This window comes from Schistocerca nitens, chromosome 4 (genome assembly GCF_023898315.1).
Source record: "Schistocerca nitens isolate TAMUIC-IGC-003100 chromosome 4, iqSchNite1.1, whole genome shotgun sequence".
Taxonomy (NCBI): domain Eukaryota; kingdom Metazoa; phylum Arthropoda; class Insecta; order Orthoptera; family Acrididae; genus Schistocerca; species Schistocerca nitens.
In genome coordinates this window covers 244,928,253-244,950,795 of record NC_064617.1, presented here as the reverse complement: position 1 = coordinate 244,950,795, position 22,543 = coordinate 244,928,253, and the positions used below count along the sequence as shown (strand labels likewise).

General features: G+C 43.4%; 1 protein-coding gene across 1 annotated transcript; it reads left to right on the top strand.

The window, feature by feature from the left end:
- Window positions 1-842: 842 nt before the first annotated feature.
- On the top strand, window positions 843-21,175 carry LOC126252231 (trypsin alpha-3-like). Its single transcript, XM_049953103.1, has 3 exons — window positions 843-947; window positions 16,724-16,855; window positions 21,014-21,175. Exons 1-3 carry the CDS (start codon window positions 843-845, stop codon window positions 21,173-21,175), a joined length of 399 nt encoding a protein of 132 aa, XP_049809060.1.
- The last annotated feature ends 1,368 nt before the right edge of the window (window positions 21,176-22,543 follow it).

Sequence of the window (22,543 nt, the reverse complement as noted above, 5' to 3'; positions counted from 1 at the left end):
CATGGTTGCACCTAATGGTGCGCTCTTTGCCGAAGTATTACGATTCTAAAATTGTAGAGATGCTCTGTCTACTAATATGTGTTAATTTTCTGTATCTGGCGTATCGTCAGAAGAGAGTAGACTTTCCAGGTTTTCTGCAGAGACAGATCTGCTGCGGTACAGATTACAGGTGCACCACAACGTGGGTCGCATTGGACAACGCCGCTGCGAAGGACGAATGCGATACGGGAACATATCTGTGTCTCAAAAACTATTCGCCTAAATATTGTGATACTTTATTTCGCAGCCTTGCACATCGCTACATATCTTGTTACTCCGATAAACCTCCCGCTGTAACTCTCTCCCCTCTACGCCTATGGTTTCGTTAATTTGAGTTTTAATATTTTTAATGTCGGAATTGATTTCGAGTTTACAAAATCGTCTAAGAGAACCAACGATTTCCGTACACTGAGTTTCATTCTTAGTTGCCAATCCCTTCATTTGAGAATTTAACTCGTAACATGTCCCTTTTACTTATACAGGGCCGGAGCTATGGCCTCTATGTTGCCAGGGTGGCATGGAGTGGAGTGTGGTGGTGCGGATCTGCCGAACACCCAAAGGCGTGAATAAGATATTGTTATCAGAATACACACTTGAGAACGAAGTCTTTCGCGACGGCACTTATATGTAAAACATTCTCAGTTTTCCCACCGCTTCAATTCGGGATAAAATCGCAAACTTTCGACGATAGCCTCCACCGTCATCGTCAGTTGCTCCTGAATTGACGCGACAAGAAAACCGAGAATGTTTTACATAGAATATACTACCAGCAAGGCGAGCAGAAGGGCGCTGGCCACACCGGTATGCTTGACGCCAGCGTGTCTAGAAGTTTCGCAGTCTTGGCTGCCGTGGTGATCGAGGTGCATACTCAGCACCCCACAGCATCACAGTCAGCTAGCCGCAGCTCGGTCGGTGTTGCCCTCAAGTCTCTGCCGGCCAGAGGTTACCAGGGCATTCTCGTTGACGTCATAGACTGCCTCCCGGAAAGGCAGCCAAGAGTTTCGTGTGAGGTGGCTGTAGTCATGAAGAGTTGTGTCATGATCCCTCAGCGAGGGAATGGCCAGCGACGCTGATGTCCGCTCGTAGTGCAGGTTGGAGGGCAGTAGCTGTTGCACTCTCCGGTAGTTCCACTTTTCATCATGTACCATCAGTTAGACCTCCAGGGAACCAGTGGTAGTAGATACCCGAATCTTCTCACCAATGAAGGCGTTAGTGAGGCTGCAGAAAGCTACTGCTTCCTTCAAGCTGTGAGTGTTGTAGAATCCTAGACTGCAGTCATCCAGATGTGCTGCAGATGGAGCGTCACAGACCCCACCCAAGGGCTGGTTAACTCCAAACTGAGAAGTAAACTGTGGGAGACAATTTGCACCAGTTGATCTATGCTGATGACGTTATAATGTCACAAAGACGACCAAATGTGACCTGATTTCCTAAACCCTTCACCACTCTAGTGTACACCATACCATGGTGTCCCAGCTCACTCTTCAGGCTTTCAGTTCAAATACTGCTGCGGCATCTGCGTGCTGAAAGCCATTCTTGCATATGACTTACATGTTGTTGCTTCCCAGTGTCTGCTTAACAGAAAGACATTACACTGTCTTCTCTATGAGGTCAACTTGGTGCCTTGACACCTAGGTCCTCTAGCTAAGTTTGTCATTGGCAGTTTAGCTGAGTGGTATGCTCATGTTGCCTGTAATATGGGCTTTTCTTCCGGGTTGTCATTCCAGTCTAGGCATTGCTTACTAGCCTGCCTTGATTTCCAATCTGGCTTGGATACTGACTGGGGAAACTTTAAAAATTTTCACATTCACCAGACATATCATTCTGGGGCATAAATATTTTGCGCTAATACTCAAACCTCCAGACGTCAGACCCTCAGAATGATACCAAACGTTGTCTCTGGATAGTGTCAAGGAAAACACTGATTTAGTTCGTGTTATGTGCTCTCGTCCAGTAGAACATGCGTAAACTGTAGTTAAAAGTAACACCAGAAATACGGAGCACAGGAAAAGTGTATCTCTGAAGTGTGGCATCGAAGATCTTCTGTCGGTGAGTCGATGGAGCGTGAGGTCATCGTACAAAACGTCAAGCGTTTAAACCCCCCTATGAAAGGGTTTTTTAACTGTTTACGATTAAAACTGTTATATGGGAGGACACTTTCCTGAAATTCAAAGGAACTTTTTGTAGTTTGTTCAAAAATGTTCAAATGTGTGTGAAATCTTATGGGACCTAACTGCTAAGGTCATCAGTCCCTAAGCTTACACACTGCTTAACCTAAATTATCCTAAAGACAAAGACACACACCCATGCCCGAGGGAGGACCCGAACCTCCGCCGGGAGCAGCCTCACAGTCCATGACTGCAACGCCTAAGACCGCTCGGCTAATCCCGCGCGGCTTTGTAGTTTGTAGCAATGTTCTTTTGGCAGTCTGTTTGTGCTTCGTTAGTTGAAAGTAGCAAACCTATAGAACACATTTGTATAGACAGGTTTGGTGTTGTGTCGCAAGTGTCCGACAAAACACCACACCTATCTATACAGATATACTCTACAGGTTTGCGACCTTCAACTAATGAAGCAAAGGAACATTGCTACAAGCTACGAAAAGTTATTTTACATGTCAGGAAAATGTTCTCTCATATAACAGTGCCACGTGTAAACAGTTAAAAAAAATTGTCGTCAGTGTGGTTTGAACGGGGAACTTTTGCTGTGATAACCTCAGCCTCTTCCAACTGACCCAACCGATATCTACAAAGTACGAGGTGCATTCAAGTTCTAATACCTCCGATTTTTTTTCTCTGGACTGGAAAGAGATAGAAACATACGCATTGTTTCAAAATGAGGCCGCATTCATTGTCAATACGTCCCAGAGATGGCTGCACCATACGGCAGATGGAATTTTACCGCCTGCGGCGAGAATGAGAACTGTTTTAAATACTTAAAATGGCGACGTTTTCCTTACTTGAACAGCGTGCAGTCATTCGTTTTCTGAATTTGCGTGGTGTGAAACCAATTGAAATTCATCGACAGTTGAAGGAGACACGTGGTGATGGAGTTATGGATGTGTCGAAAGTGCGTTCATGGGTGCGACAGTTTAATGAAGGCAGAACATCGTGTGACAACAAACCGAAACAACCTCGGGCTCGCACAAGCCGGTTTGACGACACTATCGAGAAAGTGGAGAGAATTGTTTTGGGGGATCGCCGAATGTTGAACAGGTCGCCTCCAGAGTTGGCATTTCTGTGGGTTCTGTGCACACAATCCTGCATGACGACCCGAAAATGCGAAAAGTGTCATCCAGGTGGGTGCCACGAATGCTGACGGACGACCACACGGCTGCCCGTGTGGCATGTTGCCAAGCAATGTTGACGCGCAACGACAGCATGAATGGGACTTTCTTTTCGTCGGTTGTGACAATGGTTGAGACGTGGATGCCATTTTTCAATCCAGAAACAAAGCGCCAGGCAGCTCAATGGAAGCACACAGATTCACCGCCACCAAAAACATTTCGGGTAACCGCCAGTGCTGAAAAAATGATGGTGTCCATGTCTGGGACAGCGAGGGCGTAATCCTTACCCATTGCGTTCCAAAGGGCACTACGGTAACAGGTGCATCCTACGAAAACGTTTTGAAGAACAAATTCCTTCCTGCGCTGCAACAAAAACGTCCGGGAAGGGCTGCACGTGTGCTGTTTCACCGAGACAACGCACCCGCACATCGAGCTAACGTTACGCAGCAGTTTCTTCGCGATAACAACTTTGAAGTGATTCCTCATGCTCCCTACTCACCTGACCTGGCTCCTAGTGACTTTTGGCTTTTTCCAACAATGAAAGACACTCTCCGTGGCCGCAAAAAATGGTTCAAATGGCTCTGAGCACTATGGGACTCAACTGCTGTGGTCATAAGTCCCCTAGAACTTAGAACTACTTAAACCTAACTAACCTAAGGACAGCACACAACACCCAGCCATCACGAGGCAGAGAAAATCCCTGACCCCGCCGGGAATCGAACCCGGGAACCCGGGCGTGGGAAGCGAGAACGCTACCGCACGATCACGAGATGCGGGCGTGGCCGCACATTCACCAGCCGTGCTGCTATTGCCTCAGCGATTTTCCAGTGGTCAAAACAGACTCCTAAAGAAGCCTTCGCCGCTGCCATGCAATCATGGCGTCAGCGTTGTGAAAAATGTGTACGTCTGCAGGGCGATTACGTCGAGAAGTAACGCCAGTTTCATCGATTTCGGGTGAGTAGTTAATTATAAAAAAAAAAAAAAAAATCGGAGGCCTTGGAACTTGAATGCATGTCGTAATCACTCACAGATATTGTTCTCCTGAGCACCGTAGTTCTGGTGTCACTTCTACTTATAGTTTACGCATGTTCTGCTGGACGACAGCACACATCACTAACTAAATCAGTGTTATGTTTGATACTCTACCGAAGTATAATATTTGGTTGGTTCAAATGGCTCTGAGCACTATGGGACTCAACTGCTGTGGTCATAAGTCCCCTAGAACTTAGAACTACTTAAACCTAACTAACCTAAGGACAGCACACAACACCCAGCCATCACGAGGCAGAGAAAATCCCTGACCCCGCCGGGAATCGAACCCGGGAACCCGGGCGTGGGAAGCGAGAACGCTACCGCACGACCACGAGATGCGGGCTATATATTTGGTACTGATCTGAGTGCTTCTAATCTGGAGGTTTGTGTGTAAGCTCCAAATATAATTTCTCCGTTTGAGAATTTATTTCATAACATTTTCCTTCCATATTAGAATTTAAATTTTGCCTTAACCATGCTATCATGTCTTCTGTAATATAAAAACTCACTGCCCTGCCCTGACTTAGAACTATTAGATCGAGTAACATTTTTCGTCCCACATGAAATTGATGATCGTTTAGTCATGCGAAAATTTAATTCTGACGGTAAACCCGCGAATACACACATATTTACGCTTCTGACTTTGATACTTATCAGCCTTGTTAATTGCTTGTGTTCTTCTTCTGTTGCCGAGGTGGAGCTGCTGCCCAAGCCTAACTTGAAGATTCTGTGTCTCTGTGATTAGCGACTGCTCCAGAGCTGTAGCCGTTACTGAAGACGCAGAATCTGATGGCATACCTGTGGCTGATGTCTCAGCTGTTGCTATCAGTGCTATACAGGGTGTTACAAAAAGGTACGGCCAAACTTTCAGGAAACATTCCTCACACACAAAGAAAGAAAATATGTGGACATGTGTCCGGAAACGCTTACTTTCCATGTTAGAGCTCATTTTATTACTTCTCTTCAAATCACATTAAGCATGGAATGGAAACACACAGCAACAAAACGTACCAGCGTGACTTCAATCACTTTGTTACAGGAAATGTTCAAAATGTCCTCCGTTAGCGAGGATACATGCATCCACCCTCCGTCGCATGGGATCCCTGATGCGCTGATGCAGCCCTGGAGAATGGCGTATTGTATCACAGCGGTCGACAATACGAGCACGAAGAGTCTCTACATTTGGTACCGGGGTTGCGTAGACATGAGCTTTCAAATGCCCCCATAAATGAAAGTCAAGAGGGTTGAGGTCAGGAGAGCGTGGACGCCATGGAATTGGTCCGCCTCTACCAATCGATCGGTCACCGAATCTGTTGTTCAGAAGCGTATGAACACTTCGACTGAAATATGCAGGAGCTCCATCGTGCATGAACCACATGTTGTGTCGTACTTGTAGAGGCACATGTTCTAGCAGCACAGGTAGAGTATTCCGTATGAAATCATGATAACGTGCTCCATTGAGCGTAGGTGGAAGAACATGGAGCCCAATCAAGACATCACCAACAATGCCTGCCCAAATGAGGATTGACACATTTTTGGATGAACCATTCGCAGAAGTGTACCCGTGGAGGCCAATCAGCTGCTGATAGTCCCTGCACACGCTGTACATGGTACGGAAACAACTGGTTCTCCCGTAGCACTCTCCATACAGTGACGTGGTCAACGTTACCCTGTAGAGCAGCAACGTCTCTGACATTAGGGTTATTGTCAACTGCACGAAGAATTGCCTCGTCCATTGCAGGTGTCCTCGTCGTTCTAGGTCTTCCCCAGTCGCGAGTCATAGGCTGGAATGTTCCGTGCTCCCTAAGACGCCGATCAATTGCTTCGAACTTCTTCCTGTCGGGACACCTTCGTTCTGGAAATCTGTCTCGATGCAAACGTACCGCGCCACGGCTATTGCCCCGCGCTAATCCATACATCAAATGGGCATCTGCCAACTCCGCATTTGTAAACATTGCACTGACTGCAAAACCACGTTTGTGATGAACACTAACCTGTTAATGCTACGTACTGATGTGCTTGATGCTAGTACTGTAGAGCAAAGAGTCGCATGTCAACACACGCACCGAAGTCATCATTACCTTCCTTCAATTGGACCAACTGGCGGTGAATCGAGGAAGTACAGTACATACTGACGAAACTAAAATGAGCTCTAACATGGAAATTAAGCGTTTCCGGACACATGTCCACATAACATCTTTTCTTTATTTGTGTGTGAAGAATGTTTCCTGAAAGTTTGACCGTACCTTTTTGTAACACCCTGTATACGCAGCAAATCTCCATCCGTCGCCGTCTTCTTCCCCTTGCCTAAGTTCTGATAGCCACTTTTATGCACACAACTGCTGAAAAGTATGTAGCTTGCGACTCTCACGCAAAACTATCTATAATGTCTTCGATTTAGGACTTGGACCACGAAGAATGAATTTAAATCTCAAATGAGAAAAACATTTGCAATTTCAAAGTGATTGAATTCATTATCCCAGGGGAGAAAAGCCCCACCTTCGACGGACTGGCACTAGCGCTGTTTACTTAAATTATTCCTGTGACGAGATGGAGCACTAGACAAAGTTGGGCGATGTATCTGGAATAGTAAATCAGTACTTCTGTAGAGTCGAACTGTATATGTCTGCTTTCATGTCCAGTAGCTACCTTGCGATCCTTTGGTCAAAGCTTATCTAAGCATCAGGATGTACAGTGAATTTAAACAAGTGTAAGATGCATTAAAATATATAATAATATATTAGAAAAGTTAAATTCTCTGGAACAATTATTGCAGCCAACACCAAAATATTTACATTATAATGAACTGATGATTTATTCAATAATTAAAAGCAGATGATTTAACCTTTTCACAGTTAAAATTTATATTGCATATGTTTGAAAAATAAAAGGTCAAAAACTGTCTTCCTTTGTGATAAATAATGCACTTTCGCCACCAAAAAATTTTAAGCTGAGCGAATATAACAAGACCGATGTTTTCATGTGAATCTACAATTTTCAGAGTTAGATTTTTAACTTTAGAATGATTTTATCAGGATGGCAATTATGAAACAAAATATAACAAATCAGTGCCAAAACACATTTATTCTCCTTACAATGAAAAATATAAAATGTGACACTCAAGTTTCCAACATAACATTTGAAAATGTATTTGACATACCACAAAGCAATGTTTTCTACATTCTGTGAAGTAGTCTGGGGAATATGCGTCCTACTACATACAAATTATGTGCAAACCAGGAGAATTATGAGGAGTGTAGTAATGTTTAAAAACAATGTCTATGATATATAAGAACATACAGTTTACCTCAGACGTTCTTTTAATGGAGAAGATGGTGATTTGATCTCATTTTCGTGAAAAAGACGCACTGTACCAACTAAAAGCACATGCCATCCCATTTGATCGCTTGCAGCCTTCTATATGTCCATCGTGTGGTCCATAGTATTTTTCTCCAAGTTCCAAAAAGACGTTGCCACGTGCTAGCGTTAGGCAGATATCAGTTACAGACGTCCTAACCATTAGAGCTGCATGTTACTTTAGTGGGGTATATGTGTGCCATCAACCACTAAAGGGTTACAACGGTGCTACTACAAATATTGTTGAAAAAATTTCAGAAATTATAAATTCACTAACGTTTACATGATTGTATATTTAAAGTGGTATCTGATCCATTAATTACAATCTGAAGAACACTGGTCGGCGGAGAACGGTATATAGTGCTGGCTATACGCAAAATATTTGGCAGCTAAAAAACAATTAAAATTCACTTATGGCGGTCAACATATCAGAATTCACGTCATTGTGAGGAGACTCTCTTAGTCTATTTAATAACGTAAGTAATAATAATAATAATATAAAATAATCAAAGTTCAACATTGTACATCGCGTAACATTTGCAAAAAGTTAAAGTTCCAGCAGATTCACTGATTCTAAATCCCCTTTGATTCGTAATTTATCTAAGTATTAACAAATGTTCTGTTCAATAATTCAAAAACAATCTTAATCGCATTTATTATTATTGTTATACCGCCAACCGGTTTCAACCCGACGTAGGGGTCATCTTCTGGGTGCTTACACCGTTGGTCGACTGCTGGTGGTGTCACTCCTGTCTATATACTATGATAGCTTCCTGCCGTTATGTAGACAGGAGTGACACCACCAGCAGTCGACCAACGGTGTAAGCACCCAGAAGATGACCCCTACGTCGGGTTGAAACTGGTTGGCGGTATAATAATAATAATAAATGCGATTAAGACTGTTTTTAAATTATTGATTAATCATACTAATCGCTGCTTCTCTCCACAACGATGTTGTTCAAAAATACTCAGTTACTGAGCGGCCATATACCGCACATAATAAATCGCTTCACAACTAAAAGCATACGACCAGCTCTCCAACATAGAACTTAACCATAAGATCAGTCAACATAGTGTGGATGTCCAACACAGACTGCTACTCGATGACTGTTATAAGACTTCAGTTTCTCCACCAGAACTGACAAGGAACATAAAATATAGAAAATGGACCACCACTTACAAAATATACAATTTTCAATAATAACATATGTGTCAAAATTTAGAAAGTGAACCACCATTTACAATATGTACAAGTCACATTTATAACATAAATGACTAACGAAAGGTCTTTCTCTTCTGTCCTGCCCTCAGACCCTACACATTTAACAGTTTATGCAGAATTCAGTAAAATACGAAATTTACGCACCTGTGACTACGATAAATGACGAAGAATTTGTTGTTAAAACTTGATGAAAAATAAAGATAGCCCGTTTGTAGAAGCATGTCTTCATGCTTTGTTCGATGGTAGGATGAAATACCACATTTAAATTACCTTTGCAGCAGCTGATTTTGTTCCGTCACAGCCCCATCTGCTATTACAAAATTGTTGGGGGTCGGCATTTGTTTGATAGGTAAGGGGTTACTCAGTATACATATTTTAATGGACAAAATATTAGACATCTTAAACAAATACATTCCAGTTTGTAAGCTGAGAAACAGTTGGTTGTCCTACTCATATCACACGGCCACCACGTAATTTCATGACGTAGACATCAGCTATCATTCGCCCAGAAAAAGACACAAAACCTAGTTACGCAACATCCTATCCATTAAAAACGACTGCAGCTACTCAAAATCCGCCTGGTACGAGCGGACCAAAATGTGTTTCAAAACTATATGACACCGTCATTTATACCTTGTACGGTTGAGGACAATGTCAATGTAAAGTCAGAAATTCCACCAGCAGCGGAAATGACCGATAGGTTTTATTCCGGTGTCTAGCAAAGATGATAATCACATTTTGATATACGATATTTTGACAGGAGACTGACGTCATAACCACTTTTTGTGAGCCATGGTGTGATGTTCCCCTGATGCCTGAGATCCGATCTGTTTGGAGCCACAGTCCTACCCGTCGTCTTCAAGTCGCGCAAGTGATGTAACGTGTGCCTGTACTCTAAACTGTGTGATCTACTCATCATTTTTCCACTGTGAGGGAATTTCTGCTGTGTTTCGCCTACATCGGAACCAGGCGGATGTGAGAGGACTGACTCACTTGGCTTTTTAGGGTCTATAGGTAAAGGCCTAATAAGTGGCCCCTGGTTAGACTTCAGTCATACCACACACGTAGTCATCTCGTGGGTCCATGACCGAAGATCGAATACGTAGTCTCCGTCTGTATTCTATGCAACTGTAAGCTGGTCTGACTTGTGTTGGTGCTTGATCTGCAGCTAGTCTCGTGCGGTCTAGGCGCTCCAGTCTGGAACCGCGTGACCGCTCCGGTTGCAGGTTCGAATCCTGCCTCGGGCATGGATGTGTGTGATGTCCTTAGGTTAGTTAGGTTTAAGTAGTTCTAAGTTCTAGGGGACTCATGAACACAGATGTTAAGTCAGTGCTCAGAGCCATTTTTTTGCAGCTAATGATATAGGCGTAACAGAGGGGTTGTAGTCCAGACAACGAGCGGACATTAAAAAATCGCTTCAAGCATCTCAAAAAGGAGACAGTATAAATCGTTGACATGCTGTGCACACAAACATAATTACTAACCATATATAACGTACAGATTAAAGAGGATGAATATAGCGCATAACTGGTTTTTTTCTACCTGATACTTTCAGATATTTTGATGTTGTTATTGAATTGCATCTACATGACTTAAAGAGCTAAATAATCATGATAGTCATACGAAACAAAGGAAAGCGGAAAGCCCTCGGTTTGACACAGAGATGGTGTTAATATCAGTCAAGTTCACCTTTAGTCTTGGTTTAATTTGGGGTATGTCATCTTTCACAATGAATTTTCAGTCTGCAGTTCAGTGTGTACTCGTTTAAGACTCGATAAGAATGGTGTTTCGGACCAGGTCTCGAATCCGAAACATCTGCCTGAGTTATCCAGGCACGCCTCATGCCCTCACAGCTTTACTTCCGCCATTATCTCATCTCCTACCTTCCAAACTTGACAGAAGTTCTCCTCTGTGCGGTGCTGTTAGTTAATATAAGTACCATAACCAAATTATTGTGTCATATTGAGATGTTCCAACAGTAATACAACCAAAGGTTCCCTCATGACATCAGTTCAATCAATATATACAAAAAATAGTTTATTCATTCCACCACTCCAAATTAACATATATCTATGTTATTCAGAACAGAAAATCATTACTCACAAAATATAAAGGCAAGAAGCTTTTAACATCAATGTAACACTGCAGTTCACAGATACTGGCCAATATCTTTAACAATGCATACCTTGCAAAAGCTCAGAAAAATTTCCATAACGTCTCAACAACTTTAAAATAGTTCCCCCTAGTGTAAATACAGCAGACACATTGACACACAGAGTGGTTACAGTTACTACAAGCCACACTACAAGTTGGGAAACGGGGCCAAATTTCTAGTAGTTTACTGTCGAGTTGAGATTTTCACACACAAATGTTTTATTCATATCTTACAGAAAATAGCAGTCCGGCCATAAACAGCCTTTTAAACACGCCGCTAACGGCAATCAAATCGTTTATAGCAATACAACAATTTTCAGCCTTTCAAAACACGCCACTAACGGCAATCAAGTAATTTATAGCAATACCACAATTTTTAAAAAAATTCTTTTTTTAAAAAAAGCACAGAAGTTAGCAGTACGGCAATAAACAACCTTTCAAAACACGCCGCTAACGGCAATCAAGTAATTTATAGCAATGCAACAGTTTAAAAATTTCTTAAAAAAAACACACACACACACAGAAGCTAGCAGTACGGCGATAACAGCCTTTCAAAACACGCCGCTAACGGCAATCAAGTAATTTACAGCAATACAACAGTTTAAAAAATTTAAAGAACATTAGTAAACAGGCTACTAAACTAAATACAGAACTTTGTTAATAAAATACGGTGAGGCAGTGAAGCTACCAACACTGCCATTAAAAAAAAAAATCAAAGGTCTCAGCAAACACACGATTAATGGCAATAAAGGAATGGAGGAATTTAAAAAAAGTTTTTAAACAAAGTGTCCTGGAATATCATTAGAACGTAGCAGATACGACGAACCCGTGTAAGGCGGCCACAAATCACCCACTCAGGGATGCTCAGGCTAGGCAGAATACTGACCAATTTAAATACGCCCGTAAACACAATTGCCACTCTCAGGCTGGTCACTGCACCGACTTTTAGCTAGCCGAAAACTTGTAATAAGATGGCTTAACTTGCTGACAGAATTAGAGCTAACCTCGTACAAGGAAACATTACACCCCACAGTCCTGAATGAGCGACCACATGATCAACCAACAAGAAGCATGAATTTACTCATAACACACGACAGAATAGCGAAACAATTAAACTGCCAAAACTACACCTCCCATCGGGCAGTAACGAGAGGAGGAGGAAAGATCACTGTCTTCAATTAGACCAGTGCCGGGGACAGGAAACCCTGACGCCGGAGGCCACAAGGCCGAAGAGACACTGGTTACGCAAATTTATTACTTAATGATTGAACCTTCCACTAACTTAACTTGCAATTATGCTCGAACAGGCAGTACACGACCTCCGATGGCAAGGATCCACACATCCGACCGCGCACGCGTCGCCATTGTACCAAACACGCCACGGTCACGCGACAACACGCTCTATCACCGGAGTTCACGTCTTCTCTGCAAACGTTGACGGGTAGTAACCGCTACTTCATGTTAGGTGTCTCCTTTTTAAACTCCAGTGTTGAAACGGAGAACTTAAAGAAGCTTGTTAACGTCTCACCAAGGTGAAATGAACAGCAACTACACTTAGGGCGATTCTGTATTTAACCAACCCGCGGGGAGCTCTTCCGTCAAATCGACCCGCCCGTTACACATAACCGACATACATCACGTGGCGACTCGGTACAACCGACCACGCCTGGTACGCGATGGCGAACCCCACTGCCCTCCCGTGTCCTCCACACTCTCTGAGAGCACGCCCCTACTTCCGCGCCACCACACGAAGTTACCACCGGTCAAAGATCTCACTTCCTCCATAACAGTTTCCCGGAAGCAAAAGCGCAGCTATCGATAGCCGAGGGAAAAGACAACCAAGCAGCCACTTAATGACAGACAACATATCAAACAAACATGTCAGGGGAAGAAAAGGAAAACCAATTCAATCTAAATACAAGGTGTCGCACGAGTCGATACACGGCTCACACATGTTCTAACAAGGGGAGGCCGCCAATTGTGAAATTCAGATTCGATTCATACTGCGCATAATAAAAGCTCATGGTCAGAGGTGTAATGTGGCAAAGCACCAAGATGCACTTCTCAGCCGTTGTCGAGAAAATCGAGTTAAAAGAAACCGTTGCGGTGAAATACTCTCTACGATTAACAATTTTCTATACCGCCGTGGCTCAGCGGTACGCGCTCGGGTTCGTAATCCGAACGTCGCCGGATCGAATCTTGCGCCATGCAGTTTTTTTTTATTATTTGTTTTTTGTAATTCAAATGTATACACACACACACACACACACACACACACACACACACACACACATATATATATATATATATATATATATATATATATATTATATATATTAATACCACAATTTTTAAAAAAATTCTTTTTTTTAAAAAAGCACAGAAGCTAGCGGTACGGCAATAACAGCCTTTCAAAACACGCCGCTAACGGCAACCATACATACAAAAGAAAGAATTTCTCCTTCTGATCGACTCTTGGGGTGGGCAAACGAACCCGGCGTTATACGATGAGATGTTCCAGGATGATAAGAAGTTACCAACGTGCACTATAAAAGTCATTCCTCCAAAGTGCACTCCTCTCGTCCAACCGTGTAACGTGTATTTTTACCGGCAGGTAAAAAATTTGATAAAGCGCCTTCAACATTGTGCTTTTTTTATCGAGCGAAACCGTGACATCAACTCCAGAGACGATTGTATAAAAATCCAATCCATCGTCCACCACCAATTGTCTTCTCCGATTTTTGCCGATATGATGCGATACGCGTGGTATGCATCAAACCTGACGAACGATAGAACAATTTTTCAGAATGTCAATCAGATGTGTTTCCCAACAGATAATTTAAAAAAACAATTGTTCTTGTAAAAACGCATCGTTTATCAGATGTGCTCGATGTTGTACTGTTTTCTGCTTTCCATGTTTCTATGATAACTATCACTCTGGTTCGTGCGATACTCCAGCTACTTCTGGTCACTAATTGTTAATTATGTGCGAGTGTATACCGACTTTCCAATAAATTGTATCCACTTGAGTATTATTTGTGTTATTGTGTTTTATTTCAAGTATTATTTTTCCGCGACAAACGACTTTCAACAACTTATTATATGCATAATTGTTGCAACTGATTGCCGGGAATTTTATATATATATATATATATATATATATATATATATATATATATATATATATATATTACAAAAAACAAATACTAGAGAAGAAGGCTGAATGGCGTGAGATTCGATCCGGTGACCTTCGGATTACGAACCCGAGCGCTTAACCGCTGCGCCACGACGCTGTAGAAAATTATTAATCGTAGAGAGTATTTCACCGCAACGGTATCTTTTAACTGTCGATTTTCTCGACAACGGCTGAGAAGTGCATCTTGGTGCTTTGCAACATTACACCTCTGGCCATGAGCTTTTACTATGCGCAGTATGAATCAAATTTGAATTTCACAATTGGCGGCCTCCCCTTGTAAGACAAGAAGCATACAGTAGACAAAAGTCATGGGATATCTCTTGTCTGACCTCCGTTTGTCCGGCATAATGCAGCATCTCCACGTGGCATGGACTCACTGCTTGTTGAATGTGACTGTTACTTCCTTGTGAACACTCAAGTAAAGGGAGGCTCAGCCGTACGCCGCAATATATATCTGGAATGATTTTCTCCAGTCCAGGAAGCACTCGAAAAGTACTGCAACACGAGAAAACGTTAACCAAGAGCCCGGTTACCGCAGTGCAGCGAAACGTGGTACTGTTCGACGGCGCAGAAACCATGTGCATTCCCCCAACAGCTAACATCCTGCTCTCGGCAGCGTTTCCGCCTTAGCGACTCGTAAACCCACTACTGTCTCTCCAGTCGGAACGTCCACCTGCGTTCGCCACCTGTCCGTTACTTCACATTCTTCAGATAACATATCAGAGAGGTCACTTGACCTCGCAATATCTTTCAAATGGTTCAAATGGCTCTGAGCACCATGAGACTTAACATCTGAGGTTATCAGTCCCCCTAGAACTTAGAACTACTTAAACCTAACTAACCTAAGGACTTGCTGTCAGGAAGGTCGCAGTTCGTAGTAATAGACGGCAAATCATCGAGTAAAACTGAAGTGATATCAGGTGTTCCCCAGGGAAGCGTCCTGGGACCTCTGCTGTTCCTGATCTATATAAATGACCTGGGTGATAATGTGAGCAGTTCTCTTAGGTTGTTCGCAGATGGTGCTGTAATTTACCGTCTAGTAAGGTCATCCGAAGACCAGTATCAGTTGCAAAGCGATTTAGAAAAGATTGCTGTATGGTGTGGCAGATGGCAGTTGAAGCTAAATAACGAAAAGTGTGAGGTGATACACATGAGTTCCAAAAGAAATGCGTTGGAATTCGATTACTCGATAAATAGTACGATTCTCAAGGCTGTCAATTCAACTAAGTACCTGGGTGTTAAAATTACGAACAACTTCAGTTGGAAACACCACAGAGATAATATTGTGGGGAAGGCGAGCCAAAGGTTGCGTTTCATTGGCAGGACACTTAGAAGATGCAACAAGTCCACTAAAGAGACAGCTTACACTACACTCGTTCGTCCTCTGTTAGAATATTGCTGCGCGGTGTGGGATCCTTACCAGGTGGGATTGACGGAGGATATCGAAAGGGTGCAAAAAAGGGCAGCTCGTTTTGTATTATCACGTAATAGGGGAGAGAGTGTGGCAGATATGATACGCAAGTTGGGATGGAAGTCATTGAAGCAAAGACGTTTTCCGTCGCTGCGAGATCTATTTACGAAATTTCAGTCAACAACTTTCTCTTCCGAATGCGAAAATACAGGTAGGAATGATCATCAAAATAAAATAAGAGAAATCAGAGCTCGAACAGGGAGGTTTAGGTGTTCGTTTTTCCCGCGCGCTGTTCGGAAGTGGAATGGTAGAGAGATAGTATGATTGTGATTCGATGAACCCTGTGCCAAGCACTTAAATGTGAATTTCAGAGTAATCATGTCGATGTAGATGTAGATATAGATCATACCCGAGGTAGGATTCGAACCTGCGAGCGTAGCGGTCGCGCGGTTCCAGGCTGAAGCATCTAGAACCACTAGGCCACAACGGCCGACGCAATATCTTTGACACAGCCGCTGTCGTATGCAATAGCGCCAGCCATAGACACGATACCTTGCGCGACTACATCCTGAAAGTAAAGCTGTGAGAGGCGGGCCGGCCGAAGTGGCCGTGCGGTTAAAGGCGCTGCAGTCTGGAACCGCAAGACCGCTACGGTCGCAGGTTCGAATCCTGCCTCGGGCATGGATGTTTGTGATGTCCTTAGGTTAGTTAGGTTTAACTAGTTCTAAGTTCTTGGGGACTAATGACCTCAGCAGTTGAGTCCCATAGTGCTCAGAGCCATTTTTAGAGGCGGTCATAAATGACGCCTACATAGCTCCATCGGTAGAGGAGAAAAGTTTCGGGTTCGAGTCCTGGTCTGGAACACAGTTTTAATCTTCCAGGAAGCTTCAAACATCGTATTGGTCTGTGGATTGCTTCTTGCACGACTTACGCTTGGAAAAGGTCGATGAACTGCACAGCCTTAATGTTTTGTCTTTGTGGTGTTCTACAGTGTGCAGCTATAAGCATGATGTCTTATTTCTGCAGAATGGGCCCACTCCAGAGCAGCTGAAGTACGTGACGGTGAACGTGACGGACACAGCGGTTTGCCGCACGAGGCTGCTCGTACTGGAAGGAATGCTGTGTGCTGCAGGGGTGGGGAACGAAGACTTCTGCCAGGTGAGTCTACTGTCCTTATATAGATAATAGTCCCTTCACTTCACCGTGTTAAGTCCTCATAGTACTCACGAATTGTGGCCCACTTCTATCATAGAACCTTCAAGTAGATGATGACACAATGTATTCCTTCTTCAGTACACTTTCCACAGACATAGCCATAGATGATTTATTATTTAACAGTTTGTTTCTTCAGCTCTTCCTGTTACCTATAATTTGAACTTTTTCTTTCAAATTACTTCTATCAAAACTTAGACCTGTTTTCTATACATCGGCATGTAATGGAACTACATGTACTACGAGAGCTAACATATTACTGTTTAACCATGCCACAGTGGCTACTGTTGTTAATTACGGACTGCAACCACTGAGAAAACTAACTGTCCTTACCGCTACTACTGCACTATTCGCTATTTCCTATAATTTGTGAAAATACTATAGCGACGGTAAAAAATTGCAAAACCAAGGAGTTGTGCGACATAAACGAAAGTTGAAAGGTGTGATTCTACATCTGAAAGATAATGTCTATTCACATTTCGTGCCAATCGTGTAAGAGAGGAGCTAGTGGCGCCACTGTGATGATGCAAATCAGGTTTACTTTAAATACACACTGTAATGGTCGTGAGCGTTTGTTGGCCTTGAGATTGGACGTGGTAAGCTGGATTGTAGTGTGCTTACCTCCTATGCAGCGGTCGCGTGTTCGATTCCCGGCTGGAATGGAGATTATCTCCGCCCGTGGACTGGGTGTTGTGTTGTCTTCATCATCATTTCATCATCATCACTGGCTCGCGAGTCGCCCAATGTGGCGTCGACTGAAATAAGACTCGCACTCGGCGGCCGAACTTCCCCGGTTGGGTCCTCCCAATCAGCAGTGCCACAGGATCATTTCATTTCATTTGAATACGAGACGGAAACTTCTACAGATACGTGGAATTATTGTCTCGATTGACCGTTGCCTCTGCTACTAAGGAAGTGGCTTGATTAAACAGTATCACATGGTATTTGTTAATTACTAGAAGAGCCATGTCTGAAGCATTAAACACTGAGGCTAAAAGCACTGAATACTTGCAGACGCCACTCAGCGTTTCAAAACATCGTCTCAAAGTAATTTTCTTTTTCCTTTTATGTTGTGACACCCGCTAGCATAAATCTGCTTGAGTGTCACTGTTATAAACTCCGTAACTAACTCAAGAAAGACAATTAGGGAGTTAATAAAATTTTATCGGGCTTGCAGCCGCGTCAGACCTACTACTTGAAAATGACAGGAGATCTCGGTCGAAAGCTTATGGGATTTTAACCACCTGATGTGGTTGGAATCCCGAGAAAATTTTATTAATTCATATCACCGCGAAACCATGTATTCATACACGATTAGTGAGTTACATTATCTGAAAAAGATTTTACAAATTTAGTCCATTTAAGTTGTGGTGGTAATTAGTTTCGCAATTCCGTAATACACTGCTGGAAAAAATCTGGTATCCTCTTTAGAGGTTTCCAGATCACTCAAAATTTATTGTTGCAACAGTGCATACGGAGTACATGAAATGATTAAATTTACAGATCAGTAGCACACGTGGTTTTGAGGTACCAGGTACCGACCCATGCCGAAACACTCATACTAGTACGTGCAGCAACCTCCACGGGTGGCAATGCAGGTGCTTAACTCTGGCATCCATTTGATCGTATAGATGGTGAATTCTCTCCTGGAATACGTTAGTCAACGCCTGCTCGACCTGTTCACGCACTTCTGTGAGATTTGTTGGTTGACGAGTCTCACGAATCACTTCTTACGTCATCACATCCCACACATGCTCGATTGGAAACAAGTCCAGAGATAGTGTTGACCAGGGAAGTTCCTGCACGTCTTGCAGGACACTTTGAGTTTCACAGGCAGTGTGTGGCGAGCAAGAATGGCAAAAGAACAGGTCTAACAGCAGTCTGGATGTACCTAGCGCTGGTTAGCTTCCCCTTCAGAAACATCAAAGGTGAACATGTGTTGCAACGCATCGCGCCCCAGACCACAGGGTATGGGATGGGGCGAGTGTGTCTTGGACAAATGCACTCTACGAGACAGCACTCACCAGGTCCACGTCCTACGTGCAAACGACAGTCAGTTGCGTGGAGACAGAATCTGCTTTCATAGCTGAAGACCACTGCGCGCCATTCCATCTGTCAAGTGATGCTCTGACGGCACCGCTCGAGCGACGCTCGTCCGGCAGTGTATACACTCTAAGCCATAAAACACGGCGCACCTCAAAGAATTATCCGAATGGGGCGGAAATCCGTAGATATTCAGATAAACAAATGATTACAATTTCAGTAAATCAGTGGATGATTTAGTGAAGGGAAAGAGCTTTACAAATTGGCCAACGGAATAAAGTGTTGGTCCACCTCTGGCCCTAATGCAAGCAGTTATTCGGCTTGGCATTGATTGGTAGAGTTGTTGCATGTCCTCTTCAGGGATATCATGCCAAATTCTGTCCAATTGGCGAATTATATCGTCAGAATCCCGAGATGATTGGAGAGCCCTGCCTATAAAGCTGCAAACTTATGCCGCGCGGGATTAGCCGAGCGGTCTTAGGCGCTGCAGTCATGGACTGTGCAGCTGGTCCCGGTGGAGGTTCGAGTCCTCCATCGGGCATGGGTGTGTGTGTTTGTCCTTAGGATGATTTAGGTTAAGTAGTGTGTAAGCTTAGGGACTGATGACCTTAGCAGTTAAGTTCCATAAGATTTCACATTTTTTTTTTTTTTTTTTTTTTGCAAACTTTCTCAATTGGGGGGATATCCGGCGACGTTGCTGGCCAAGGTATGGTTCGGCATGCCCAAAGACAAGAAGTAGAAACTTTCGCCGTGTGCGGGGGGAGAGGGGGCCGGGATTATCTAGCCGAAGTGTAAGCTCAGGGTGGCTTGCCAAGAAGTGCAACATGATGGGGCGTAGAATATCGCTGACGTTCTGCTGTGCTGTAAGGGTGTCGCGGATGACAACCAAAGAGGTTGTGCTAGGAAATGAAATTGCACCCCAGACCATTACTCCTGACTGATGAGACGTGTGGTGGACAACAGTCAGGCTAGTATCCCATCGCTGTCTGGGGCGTCTCCAGACATGTTTTTGCTGGTCATCTGGTCATCAGATCTCAGTTCGAAGCGGGACTCAGCACTGAAGATAATTCTACTCTAGTCAGTGAGATTCCAGGCCGAAGACGTGCCTGGAGACTTGTCTGCCGCCCCTCCATGCGGCCTGGCAAAATGGAGTTTGGGTCTGAGGTGCCATTTCTTTTCATAGCAGGATTATTTGGTTGCTATCCACGGCAACCTTACAGCATATCGATACGTTGACCATATTTTATGCCTCGTTCTGTTGCTTTCATTGCAAACCATCCTGGGCTTACATTTCAGCAAGATTATGCTCGCCCACACACGGAGATAGTTTGTACTGCTTGTCTTCGTGTTTGGCAAATCCTACCTTGGCCAGGCAGGGCACTGGGTCTCTCTGTGATTGAGAACGTTTGGAGCATTATGGACAGGATCCTTGAACCATCTACGGATTTGCACGATCCAACGCTCCAATTGGGCAGAATTTGGCGTAATATTCCTCAGGAGGACATCCATCAACTCTGTCGACCAATGCCAAGCCGAAGTGCCAGAGGTGCACCAATGGGATACTGACTTGCTGAATTTGTAAAGCTCCTTCTCTTGGATACATCATCCAATTTTTCTAAAACTGTAATAATTTGTTTGTCTCTACGTATGGATAATTCCTTCTTTGTGTGTCGTTCTTGTTGAACTTTATGAAAAGGTAACAATTAAACTGTAGTAATACTCGTACCTGAGAACCTTCTATGAGAAATCATTAAACTGTGTTAGTACTGCATTGATGGAAAAGAATGGAAACTGTATGTTCAGTTTTTATGTGAATTTGTGGTTATGGGATACCTTTCTAATGAAAGGACTGCAGATCAGCTCCTTCAATTACTTTAGATGTTGCTTTATTTAAAACCATCTAAAATATTATTATAACCATTAATGTGATGGAGCGCCTTTCAGGTTAATTAGTGTCTCATAGTGATCTGTATAATAGATATTAGAGATAATGGATGATTCGGTACTTTTTCTCATGAACTGTATATTTGGTTTAGAATGGCGACTTCATTCTGTGTACAGGGAGATGGTGGTGCGCCACTCGTGTGTAATGGTTCACTTGCCGGAGTCGTCAGCTTTGGCTACAGCTGTGGTGTGGCAGGCTACCCTAGCGTGTACACCGACGTGTCCGAATACGGCGACTTCTTCAACCATTCGCTGAGAGAGCCGGTATCGCCTCAATGACGTCACCAGGCTACTAGACGCTGACCGTCGTCGGCCCCACGGACAGCGTGGGGAGCGTCAGCCGGGTTTAACTCTGCTGCCTGTTTTTCTGCGAAGTACTACCCGACAGGACAGTCTCTGTAGCAAGAAAACGCTCTCATAAATGGATGTCTTATGTAGGTTTTGACAACGTTAACTGGAATACTCTCTTTCAAATTCTGAAGGTGGCAGGGGTAAAATACAGGGAGCGAAAGGCTATTTACAATTTGTACAGAAACCAGATGGCAGTTATAAGAGTCGAGGGGCATGAAAGGGAAGCAGTGGTTGGGAAAGGAGTGAGACAGGGTTGTAGCCTCTTCCCGATGTTATTCAATCTGTATATTGAGCAAGCAGTAAAGGAAACAAGAGAAAAATTCGGAGTAGGTATTAAAATTCATGGAGAAGAAGTAAAAACTTTGAGGTTCGCCGATGACATTGTAATTCTGTCAGAGACAGCAAAGGACTTGGAAGAGCAGTACATCATCAAAAGCAAAACGAGGATAATGGAATGTAGTCAAATTAAATCGGGTGATGCTGAGAGAATTAGATTAGGAAATGAGACACTTAAAGTAGTAAAGGAATTTTGCTATTTAGGGAGTAAAATAACTGATGATGGTCGAAGTAGAGAGGATATAAAATGTAGACTGGCAATGGCAAGGAAATCGTTTCTGAAGAAGAGAAATTTGTTAACATGTAGTATAGATTTAAGTGTCAGGAAGTCGTTTCTGAAAGTATTTGTATGGAGTGTAGCCATGTATGGAAGTGAAACATGGACGATAACCAGTTTGGACAAGAAGAGAATAGAAGCTTTCGAAATGTGGTGCTACAGAAGAATGCTGAAGATTAGATGGGTAGATCACATAACTAATGAGGAGGTACTGAATAGGAATGGGGAGAAGAGGAGTTTGTGGCACAACTTGACTAGAAGAAGGGATCGGTTGGTAGGACATGTTTTGAGGCATCAAGGGATCACAAATTTAGCATTGGAGGGCAGCGTGGAGGGTACAAATGGTAGAGGGAGACCAAGAGATCAATACACTAAGCAGATTCAGAAGGATGTAGGTTGCAGTAGGTACTGGAAGATGAAGAAGCTTGCACAGGATAGAGTAGCATGGAGAGCTGCATCAAACCAGTCTCAGGACTGAAGACCACAACAACAACATGTAGGTTTAATGCTCTCGTCAGTAAAGGGCATGCGATTTTCTGCTCTTCATGTACTTTATTATATTTAATGTCATACAATATGCTGGTACGAGTGAAACTGCCCTAGACCATAGGTGATACATACCGTACATGACATCCTTATACGGAAACCAACATCTCGATCAGCTGATTATTGGAAACACCCAT